Source organism: Hylobates moloch, unplaced genomic scaffold, assembly GCF_009828535.3.
Source record: "Hylobates moloch isolate HMO894 unplaced genomic scaffold, HMol_V3 SCAFFOLD_8, whole genome shotgun sequence".
In the NCBI taxonomy this organism is placed as follows: domain Eukaryota; kingdom Metazoa; phylum Chordata; class Mammalia; order Primates; family Hylobatidae; genus Hylobates; species Hylobates moloch.
Genome location: NW_026652283.1, coordinates 71,763,195 through 71,775,718, shown reverse-complemented (window position 1 = coordinate 71,775,718; position 12,524 = coordinate 71,763,195). Strand labels below are relative to the sequence as shown.

Genomic DNA, 12,524 nt, shown 5'->3' with positions numbered 1-12,524 from the left:
GCACTGTTTTACAGTTTTGCAGATTTTTAATATGTGATTTAATGGAAGATAACAAGATTCTTATATATTTCTGTATTCAGTCTGTTGCAATATATTGTTTTAGTTGAAATATATGAAGAAAATCTACCCTCATGCAGGTAAGTAGTTGCAAAGGGAAGGAGTATTTTAATAGCCTTTTCAAATAATTGTGAATTATTCTGTTTTGATACTACATAAAAACTCAGCAAGTGGTAATTTCTTAAAAGGTTAGTTGCACTATAGAATCTAAAGCCATATCAGTGACACTTTTATCCTCTGTAACATTAAAAATCCATTGATCTATCTTGCAGTTTGAATGGAACTTGTACCCATGCATGATTTTGTAACGTCATTCACTGCTCATTTGGAAGATATTGGTTCACTAAGAGTTAGGCAGATCTTCCAAATATGAACACATTATACAATGTCAAAAAATCACATTCATTAATATCACCACGAATCACATCAAGAAAGTCATACTCATGGTGGTAGATGACATGGTTTCCGAAATTTGGATTTTCACTCAAAATCCCAAATTTTATAATTTGCAAATACTGTCAAGTGTTTTCTTTGAAATATCAGGCTTACTTCATTTTTAAAAAGTGCTTAATGGGTTACCCATGCCCGAATAACAATAATTCGCCATTATTTCAAGTAAAAGTGGTATTGAAAAAAGTGGGTTGTTCAGCTTGCAAATCATTCACCCAAATGCTTTTTCTTGAGATAGCCATTATGCTTCAGTAGGCAGCAAAACAGTTTTTTATGTTCTTGCCCTTTCATCACGGAGAATGTTAATAATTTTTACTGCTTCAACAAGGATATTCTAAATTGAAATTGGCTTTAAAATATTTTATTCATTTATTCATTTGTTGGTTGATTCATTGTTACTGTATGTGGCAGTGAAGAATACAGTGACTACTAGACTAGTTTGGTGCCACTACATAGATTTATACTAAGGCCTAGCAGTTTGGCTTTGCTTTTTCACCAACAGAGTAAATTTCAACAAAGTGCAAAAAGGCTTGAAAATAGTTTGACCTGAAAGGGTCTTAGAAATTCTTGCCTCCTTAGGGAAAAAACTAGTTTAAAAGCTATTATAATAGTCCTCCTTTAGCTAGTTTACATTATAAATCATTTGTGGATACCTACTGTATGAAAGGTTGTAGTAGATCCTGGGTATTCACCAATGAACAAAGCAGATGAAAATGTCTGCTGTTATGGAGCTCATTTATAAAGGGTAAAGATATATAATAGGTGTTAGAGAGAAAAGTAAAGCAGAGAAAGGAAAGGAGGTGTGTTTGGTGGGAATGTGTGTGTACAATTTAACTAAGGTGGCTAGGAAAGACCTCACTGAGAAATTGACATTTGAATGAAGATCTGAAGTGGGGGCAGGTAAAGGTGTGTGCCTCTACAAAGGCCACAGTTGAGGCTGCCCTTCTTTATCCAACTCTTTTTATCCTTCCAACTTCCAGACGTTTTTTTCTGCTGATAACTCATACCTTTTAATTAAACTTTAATTTAATTTAGTTTCTTCGAACTCTGCTCTCCACCACATCCTTGCCCCTAGCACACACACGATTAATCAGCACTTACAAAAACAAAAACTTAACCTCTTTACAAAAGGTACAGGGATAGAGTAGAGGCTTTGAATACTTGTGCTTCAATTATTTTTCCCCTGTCATCTTTTATATTAAAGGAAATAAAATATAGGGGTGTCTTCTTTTCCTGGTTGAATTGGTAGAGAATATCTATGGCAGTTAGTGCTAATGTTTATAAAAAGGAATAAACACAAGTGAGATCATGATGGAGAGAGACCAAATCAGTAGGGACCGAATTATAAAGAGATTTCATTTCTAGGCTAAAGAGTTTGGATTGGTCATGTGTGCCTGTCATCCTTTATTTCATTCAGTAGTGGAACAATGGCTCTCAACTATATGGTTGAGGGAATAAACTTAAACAACAAATCTAAATTTCCTCTATCAGTTGCATTTAACTGTTGCATTTCCTCAAGGACTTCACTCTCAAACTTTTTGGTCCCTTTTTTTAAAAAAAAAATTATTGAACACTTACAAGTGTTGAAATACTAACTTGTCTAATCTTTATAAACAATCGGTGCAATAGGTGTTGTTACTGTCCCTATTTTACTAACGAGAAAATGAGGACACAGAGAGATTAAGGAACTTGCTGTATATCCTACAGCTAGAAATTAGGTGATGGAAGCAGAATTCAAACCCAGGCAGTCTAGCTCCAGAGTCCATCCTTTTAATCTCTGTCTGTGCCACTCTGGCCAGTGTTTGTGAATGCAGAGTCCTGGAACTATCTGCATCAGAATCACCAGGGATACTTGTTAAAAGTGAAAAATTCTGGCCCACTTCAGACTTACCATGTAAGAAATTGTTTTTCAAGAGTTGAGGAATGTGGGTATTTATATTATAAAATTCTGCAGGTGATTCTGATATGCATCCTTTGTTAAGAACTTCTGTTTTAGAAGGACCTACTATTGGCACTGTTTTTGCTTCTGATCCCAGCTTCCTATGATTAAATGCTTTCTGAAAGATACATAGTTAGTACAGAACTTAATACTATTATACTGTTCTATGCTATTATACCCCAGTTTGACTTTTAAGCTGTTATCACCTGAAATTTAAATGAAATCCTTTTTAGAACAATACTTGACCAAACAATTTAAAAATTGTATTTCCTACAAATGCATTATACCTTAAAAATGCACTTTAAAACTGAGTGGAAGCCAGGCACGGTGACTCATGCCTGTAATCCCAGCACTTTGGGAGGCTGAGGCGGGTGGATCACCTGAGGTCGGGAGTTCGAGACCAGCCTGGCCAACATAGTGAAATGCTATCTCTACTAAAAATAAAAAAATTAGCTGGGCATGGTGGTGGGTACATGTAATCCTAGCTACTCAGGAGGCTGAGGCAGGAGAATCACTTGAACCCGGGAGGCAGAGGTTGCAGTGAGCCGAGATTGCGCTACTGTACTCCAGCCTGGGTGACAGAATGAGACTCTATAAAAACAAAAACAAAAACAAAACATACACACACACACACACACAAACTGAATGGAAACTGATAACTTGCTGTTCTATTTATGATGAAAGAAAACTGGTAGGCTTTAGAAAGTACACCCTATGTGATATGAAAAGTGAACTCTTCTAGATTGTGGAACAGCTTTATATAGTATCATACCTCCATCTTTAACTAGGATTGCAGCTGGCAATAAAGCTCAGCTTCTAATGCAAGCAAGTGTTGAGTTTGGCTATTTTGTTAACCCAAGATTCTGAGAGAAAATTTGTTCACTGAAGTACATAAAGCATATTATGGTTAAAATTTCTTATTCCACTTTGTAGTCGGTCTTGTTAAGACTACTCTTTCCTAAAATGTGCTTTAGGGGCATTTTATAGTCCTCCATATTTCTTTATGTGAAGCCAATATCAAAATTGCTTTGAAAAGGATCAAGATCTGGAGTGAAGGCTAGAGGAATAGCTAGACACTGAGTCTCATGCAAGGAGAGAGAACTTTAGAAATGTAAATTACATGAAACCCCTTTTTTCTCCCCTTCCAGAAATTTGTAGAATCATTGATATGAAAGAGTTGGTTAGTATATCTCCCTGTGTTCCCTTCCCACCCTGCTGTGCTGTCTACATAAACACAAGTGGCATTTGAGGTAACTTTGAGATTCTGCTGGGTTAAAAAATATATATTTTTTGTCTCAACTCAACATGTTCCCTCTTTTTTTCAACAAAAAGTATAATGATTCTCTTATATATCTATGTTTAGCTTTTTGCTTGAAGTGTTTCCTAATAACTTTTCTCAGGAAACTTGTTGACTCAATTTGCTGTAGCCATAGACCCTCCTATCTGACCCGCTGTGGTCTGCTTTGGTAGCACACCTGTAGGAGGCAATGTAATCTTCAGGAAATTCACTTCCTACCAGTAGTCCTGAGTAAAGTGAATTTTCTAAAATGAAACATCTTGTAAACATTATATATGACAAACTCCCAAATGGTTAAACTCTTTATGCATTTAGTGTTTGATCTTTTTCCTTAAGAAGACTTTTTTTTGGATTGCTGTCCTGTTGGCACTCAACAAATTACAATTGCTAATAAGTTTCAGAGGCCCTAACTTATTTTCCTAAATCATATACTTCCCAGTTTTTGAAAAGGCTCTCTATTATAGCTAACAACGTTTTGAACTTTGATTAACTCAAGTGTTTTTTGTTGTTGTTGTTTTGTTTTTTGTTTTTGTTTTTTTTTTGAGATGGAGTTTCGCCCTGTTGCCCAGGCTGGAGTGCAGTGGCAGCGATCTCGGCTCACTGCAAGCTCAGCCTCCCAGGTTCACTCCATTCTCCTGCCTCAGCCTCCCGAGTAGCTGGGACTACAGGCGCCTGCCACCACGCCTGGCTAATTTTTTTGTATTTTTATTAGAGATGGGGTTTCACCATGTTGGCCAGGATGGTCTTGATCTCCTGACCTGATGATCCACCCGCCTCAGCCTCCCAAAGTGCTGGGATTATAGGCGTGAGCCACTGTGCCCGGCCAACTCAAGTTATTGAATGAAGTAATATGAAGCACATGGGCAGAGACTTCCTGGTCCTATACCTGTCCAAAGCATGTAACCAACATTTTGTCTAAGAGCTTTCCCTAGGGAGATCAATCCTGACCTGGTTTAGAAACATTTTTTCCTGAAACTCTCATCAAAAGAGAAGAATGATTTTGGATGCTACTGTCTTATCCTTAGGAAAGTATTTACAAGAAACCATTTTGACCAAGAAACTCAAAATTAATTCTGGTTTTTAAAAAGAGAGGCATATATCACTCTTAGATTGAACCTTATGAAATTACTGATATTTGACTCACAAAAATGACAGTTTTTTATGGTCCAACCTAATACTTTTTGGTGTTAATAAAAGGGGAGGCAGGGTTAGTTGGGCAGTTTGTGGGGGACATCCTACAGAGTACGACATGAAAAGTATATCTTAAATCAAAACTTGAATTTGTACTTATTAGGATTTCAAACTCATTTTTCCTCTGGTGACCTTGCGAGCATTATCAGATTTGTATTAAGTGTCAAAAGTTTCCTCTTGTCAAAGCGTAAACCTTGGCTCATTCTTGGGCCATCTGTTGTACACTAATAGTTTTGATTTATTCTTCTGGCTGACATGCATACTAATGGTACAGATGCAAGCTTTATATTTCCTTTTATTGGTCTGTAGTTTTATTGCATACATTAGTGGCACAAATACAGCATTCATATTAGCTATTTATATTAACTATTTCTAGTTTTGGGGTGACTAGAAATAGTTAATATTCTAGCACATTTGGTTTTTGATCAGGAATTACTATAACTACTAGAAAACAATGCTAGTGCAAAATGTGAATTTAGATCAATAACTCTGAAAGGCCTACTTCTAGTTGATGCTTTAGCTCTAATTTTTGAGGGTTAACATGTTCTTCAACTTCTTTGACGGCTTGAAAGATATGAAATAGAGTGATAGAAGAAAACAAAAGCTCTCTAGGACAGGGACATAGGTTAGAGAAAATTTAATACAAAGCTGTTTTTGAAATGAGGCCAGGTGCTATTTTTATTTTTGATCTTCTTTTAACAGTTTCCTATATTGGAAAACCAACCCCATCTCTGGAATCCAGTGGATATGGGCCAAATATAAAATGTTAAGAGGCTGTTGTTACTATTGGTCTGCTATGCAAAACTTTTTCCCTAATAGAGGTCTGTGTTGATCCGTGTGAAAGCTGCTCAGTGTCACAAGTGCAGCCTGAGTTTCCTTCATTTCTAGGGGAAATTATGATAGAAATAAATTCCTTTCTGTTAAAGATAAAGGGCTCCAACCTTGAGCCAGAGTTTTCTAATACAGTAGAAGCTATCTTATCTATATAATGGGTACTAGTAGATAGTCTGTTAATAAACAATACTGGTTAAAATTATTTTTTAAAAAGATACATATCTTTATTTCATTTGATTATGTAAATGTGCACTCATTGGCTAGTTTTGTATGTAGGGCCAATTTCTTTTCTTTGAGTCCGAATCCACTCTTCAGAGTTCCATGTTGCCGTTCTCGCATAAACTATACTCACAATTCAGCAACCATAATTTCCAGTATTGGTTACAGTTACTGTAAATTGGAATAAGAACTTAAAGGTACTTGTTAAGCAATCTGAGGGCAGACTATTAAGATTTTTATGGTTGCTTTGCAAGGAGAGAACATTTTGAAACTTATTTTTATCTTTTTGCTCTCTTTTCACACTATTAGTTTATGTAATATTTTATTACACAATTATACTAATACAATTAATGAAAGTAGTCTTGAAAAAAGACACAACTCAACTAGTCGTGAATGTTCCCTGTGCTATGGGCACCAGTTAGTGAGTTTTATAGGGGGAATGGGAAGGGTCATTTAATCAGTTTGTACTCTACATGGATGTGTAGAATCAACATTTGATAACTCTCAGTAGGGCCTAAATTTTATTGTGAGTTACCATAATTAATTTCAGTAGAGCAAAATGTGGTCCTTTTCTTTTGATAAGCCAGTCTCCAATGCTTTTGTTTTCTTAAAAAGAGAAGAAATGTAACTTTGAAGGCTGTGTTATGCACTAATATTTTGTTGGTTTCTAACAAATTGCTTGGAAGAGGGAATTGGGAGAACTGTATGAAAGTAGCATATTTTCTCATGTACAATATTGCATAACATTAGAAAACTGATGCTTTATTTTCATGGTGAAATGTTTTGGTGTTTCTCCGCCCCCCCCCCCCCATGTTTCTCTAACTTTTTCTGGGAATAAGAGTAACAGTACATTGATTATAATATTTGTCCACATGATTTCATTCCAGAGGAAATCCTATGATATCTAAGCCCTACAGAAAGCCTGATAAAGACATTTCAGGAGTCCATTCGAAGATGTCTTAAAATTAGTGACATAGTTTTGAGTGACAGTGCCGAAATATATTTCTTTCTATGGCAACATTCTTATTCTACTATCCTTTTTTATTTTTAAGTAGTTTCATTTTTGTCACAGTTGGGTTATTTTAAATGATTTAATTGGAGGGAAAGAAGTACAAATTCATCAAATTGTACCTCCGGAATTGAATTTCCTTCACTAGTTCCTTAATAAGTATTTAAGTAAAAGGGGGTACGATATCAAGAAGACTAAGTTATAAATATGGTTTCTATGCTGTTAAAAAATAACAATCCTGTCCTTGATTAACCATTATGGAGATTCCTCTTGACCAAATATCTTTAGAACTGTTTCACAAATTTATAATTTAACTAGTAATTTGGTTTAGGTTTAGGTTTGAGTGACAGAAAATCCAAAATAATAGTGGCTTAGATAAATTATAAGTTTATTTCTGTCTCATGTATAAGTTTCAGAGATCTAATGATAGCTACTTAATCGTCAGGATCCCTGTCTCCTTCGGTCTTCTTGCTCCATAATCCTCAACTTGTAGCTTCTGTCTCATGGAACAAAGATGGCTACTCCAGCTCTAGCAGTCATATCTGCCTTCTAGCTGGCAAGAAAGAGAAAGGGAAGGAGGAGGGAAGCCTTCTACCATTACCACCTTGAAGAAGTTGCCATTTCTTCTTACAGTCCGTTGACCAGACCGTGTAGCCTTATTTGGTTGCAAAGGAGGCTAGGAAATATAGTCTTTATTCTGGGTGGCCTTGTGCCCAACTAAATATCACAAGTCCTGTTGCTATTTTAATGTTATAGAGGAAGGAGAGCGTATATTGGGTTTAAAAAAAAAAAAAAAAAAAGGGCTGTTTCTGCCACAATTCAGTTTCCCCAACAAAATAAAAACTTGGATTTATATTCTTTAAAAGAAAATATCCTCTGTAGCACAGTGCTCAATACATGACAGGACACTGTGCTCAGTAAATTTTTTTTAAATGAACAGTAAGGGCTGGGCGCGGTGGCTCACACCTGTAATCCCAGCACTTTGGGAGGCCGAGGCGGGCGGATCATGAGGTCAGGAGATTGAGACCATCCTGGCTAACATGGTGAAACCCCGTCTCTACTAAAAATACAAAAAATTAGCCGGGCATGGTGGCAGGCGCCTGTAGTCCCAGCTACTCTGCAGGCTGAGGCAGGAGAATGGCGTGAACCCAGGAGGCGGAGCTTGCAGTGAATGGAGATAGTGCCACTGCACTCCAGCCTGGGTGACAGAGCAAGACTCCATCTCAAAAAAAAAAAAAAGAACAGTAAGAGGCTAGTAAATATTTATTGAGTGAATATAGCTCCTTTGTTTCTGAAAATGTGACTCACAGTATTAATGATCTAAAAAAGAGTAAGATGAACACAGAGAGAAAATAATGATTCAGGGTTCATTGTTGTGAGGTTCAAGGAACATTTATTTTGAGGAAGTAGAGGTAAATATTCAATGAAGTAACTACATGTCCCAGATATATAGATAAGACAGATGAAATATATATATTATATATTATATAGACACTTATTTTTATTATAAGATATGTACTGTTAGAGTTGGTAGTATACCAGCTTTTGTTCCCTGCAGACTGATTTTTGGGCCTCTTGGTAAACAAGTACTTAAAAACTGTTACCCCAGTTTGCAAACCTTTAATAATTAGCGACAAGGCAGGTTAACTGTAATAATTTGTATGCATGCAAGGTGTGATTCTTCTTTTTCATAAATCATACCTAGTTTTTAGCTTTCTGCTGCAAAAATAACTAGTTTGTTAGAAATTTAGTGAAAAGAAAAAGTAGGAGACACTGTGTTCAGAAGATCATGTTTAAAAACAACAATTAGTATGGCATCTATATCTTAGCAGGAAACTCAGAATTAAGTCTGAGCTTGACCTTAACCCATGACCAGTGGAATCTAAGTTTGTTTATTTTTACAATAGCCTTAATTTGGGGCTTGCAAGTTTTTTGGTTTGTTTTCACATTCAATTTAGAGACCCTGAAGCAGTATTTTAATGATAGGAATTAAGCTATATATAACTTTCATGGCTTGAAGATCAGCAAATTCTGTTTTTTCTTGGTTATAATGTTATCTTACTCAGAAATGTGTGATCTTTGTGTCTAACAATGCACTTAAAAAAACAAAACAAAAAATTCCCTTGCTGCAATGCTGGAATTCTAACAGAATTTACTCATCTTCTCTCTCCTCCCCAATTTTTAAAAACATGTTCTCATGGAAATTTTGCCTTGAATTACACAAAATACAAGCAGTTACTGGAAATGTTTTCTATACAGTTCTGTTCATGTATATCAATTTCAATTTGTTTTTCACTTTTTAGTTTTTTTCTTAGTTTTGCTGATAATCACTTCATAATCATATCAACTTTGAACTTTGAAGTTGTGTTGAATTTTTATTGCTCTCAGCTGTATCAGATCCTACTTTTTGATGAGTTATTTCATATAGTAAGTTTGTTGAATGAATGGTGAAACAATGAACACAGGAACAAGAAAAGAAAGCAAAATGCGTCAAACTTAGGTTTAGTTTTATCTCCAGTTTAACCATGCTCCCTTAAATGGAAATGCTAATATACTTTTTTTTTCTTTTTTCTGTGACAGTTCATATGTTTTTGCTAGGAAGAAGAGGAGTTATTGAAAACAGTAGTTAATATCAAAGTCATAAGTCATTTATAATCAGCCTTAGAATGCCTACAGATGTATATACATTTTTCAAAACACTTATACTCTGCCTTTTCTGAAGCCAAGCTTCTCTTGGCTCATTCTTACTTTTAGTACTTGTGTGCTGGAAATTAGAAACCTCAGATGTCCTACACAATGTAGACTATACAATTGTGCTAGGCATGTATTTATAATTCTTTAACTCTTCTACCAAACTGTATGCTTTTTAAGGGCAAAAACTGTACATCTTCTTTAGCATGCACCTGTCACTTGCAAATAAATGTCTAATGCTGTGGTCCCTTCAAAGGGAGAAGAGGAGGCTAAGCAGGCAAGGCCTAGGCCTTGGCCCTGCTTCAGTCAGAATTTTTCTTCTACGTGTTGATAGTTTCTTTCTTCTACAGGTAGAAAATTCCTGGGATAACAGGAATTTTGATGGGAAAAAGAGTTTATTGCCTTTAAAAAAAAAGTTTGAAAATGACTGTTTGGGGGATAGATACTTTCAGTATCTTGTAACATTATCTAGTCTAGCCCCCATCATTTTACAGGACTGGAAACTGAAACACAGAAAGGATATGTAGTCTTGTCCAGATTATACAGCTATTTAGTGGCAGAATTAGAATTAAAATCCCTTGTCTTGACTGCTTGACCAGTATTCTTTATAGTGTGCTACAGCATATGTGTTGTAAAAACCTAAGAGTTTTCCAAGATCACTGTATAGTGCCTGGCAACGGTAGACACTCGTGGTAAATGTGTATTACATTAATGAATGAATGATTCTAAGATGGTTTGTAGTTAATTAAGCCAACTCGAAATAAAAACTAATTTTTCATCATCCCAACGAAATATTGGCCTCTTAGAAGCCCTGAATTTGGCCTGTTCTAGGAGTAAGCCAATTGTTATATATAACAGATTGTTCTTTGTTAATTTTAGGATCACCTGCTGTTACCAGCTACCACCCATAACAAGACCACAAGACCAAAAATGTCAATTGTGTTACCAGCAATAAACATAAATGGTAAGTTGAAATTCTGGTTTATGAACAATATGAGATTTCTTTGTTTAACCAAGATTCTCTTTATTAGTTCAAAGACATTTAAAATGTTCAGTTAAATGAGTATATATCCGTACATTATTTCTGAAACATTTTTCCACTGTTTTATTATTTTTAAAATCCATTATTCTTTTTTAAAAAATTACTACATCCCTAAAAGAAAAAGTAGCTTTCTTTTACTTACAAAATTGGAAAAGCTAGCATCTTGACTGCTCTACAGACTTGCATCTGGGACCCTTCTAGTCATAAATGTAGTGTGAGAAGCCCCTGCTGTGTTCTGACAGTGAATTTGTAAATTAGATTTTTGGAACTCAAAGCAGTTTCCTGTGTTACCTAAATGTTGATATCATCCTAGACCATGCCACAGAAGCCTATTTATGTTTAATTGATAATACTGATGAGTTTGACACTGATAGTATTACTGTTGCATTTTGTTGTATTACTAGCCCTGGACATTAAGCAAAATACAAATAATAATATAATGCACAGATGTTAAGGCATAATATACCTGCTTATAGTTTAGAAGAAAAAAAAAGACAAGCACAAAAATCACTGTACTCCAAAGAGAAAGTCACATAAGTAATATGTGAGGTACTAAGAAATCTAGCGAAGGAGAGATTACTTCCAGCTTGATTCTTCATGGAGAAGAGAAATAACTCACTCCCATTACCAGTTGTGGATTATAAATGAGCACAGTGTATGTTATTGACTAGTTGCTTTCTCTGACACATTATATTGAAAATTGGAGAGTTGGCCATCTTTTTCAAGCTTGTGTATCTCACACAATGGAGGTACTAGTAAATTTTCTGTCTGGTAGCAAAAACCTCATAGTATATGAAGAAGATGAAAATGAAAAGCCCTTTGAACTAACCTGCAGTTGAACCAGTTCACATTTTGATTGATAAATATAATTAAACCTTCAAATACAATTATAAAACAAAACACTAGAATTTTGGGGGGATTCCAGATAAGTTTCAATAAAATTTAGTCTTTAGGGGAAAAGTAGTATTCATCATACATTTTAAGACCATAGAGGACCTTAGAATTTCGTGAGCTGTATATAGACAGCTTATTAGAAATGCTTAGGAAGTAACTTCATAGACATAAACATAAATGGGCTTTTTGTTAAAGCATAAAAATTACAATATTTACTTAGCCTTACAAAGACATTCAGAATAAGTTTAAGAAAAACAGTAACATTGAGAAGAACATCTCTTTCTTCAGTAAAGACATACCTCTGAAGTTACTCATGGAATAATCATTTACTATCTGAAGAAGAATATATTCCAAAGTGCATTTTATTACATTCCAAAGAATGTATTTAGGAAGTCTCACTTATTCTCAATCTATAGGTACTTAAGTTTCTCTGCCTAAACTAGAATAGACCAAAGGGTCAGCTTATGCTCAGAAAGGCTATTTTCTAAGCTTTATTAAGGCAGAATTCACTTAATTTTGTTCTTCTGATATTGGGTTCTTATGCAAGAGAATGCCTGGTCTTATTTTGTAACAGTGAGCTATCTATTTATATTAAGCCAAAACCAACAAGATGCTGTTTGACTATGTTTATCTTGGCCAGGTGACTGATTTTTGAAGAGGAGCCTTTCATGGATTTGGAAAATCCAGTCATTAGAGGATCATTGTCTTTTTAATCTGTTTCAGACTCTTTGTAAATAGTCTTTTTAAAAACTTCCCTTTTTAGGATAAGTCCTATTAAAAAATTAAAATTCAAATTCAAGAAATATTGATTGAATATATACCATGTTTCAAGTACCATGCTACATCCTCAGCCTTCTCTCTGAACAGTCTTGCTCTGAGGATACTTCTTAAATTAGAGCCT

At 35.1% G+C, this 12,524-nt stretch overlaps 1 protein-coding gene across 2 annotated transcripts in view; it reads left to right on the top strand.

Annotated features, from left to right (window-relative positions):
* The window catches only part of ATF6 (activating transcription factor 6), a 226,788-nt gene that overhangs the window by 148,112 nt on the left and 66,152 nt on the right, over positions 1 to 12,524 (top strand). For both annotated transcript variants that reach the window (XM_032161151.2, XM_032161153.2), the window contains exon 15: positions 10,567 to 10,651. In XM_032161151.2, the coding sequence (XP_032017042.1) occupies positions 10,567 to 10,651 (85 nt within the window). The remainder of the gene's footprint in view (positions 1 to 10,566; positions 10,652 to 12,524) is intronic.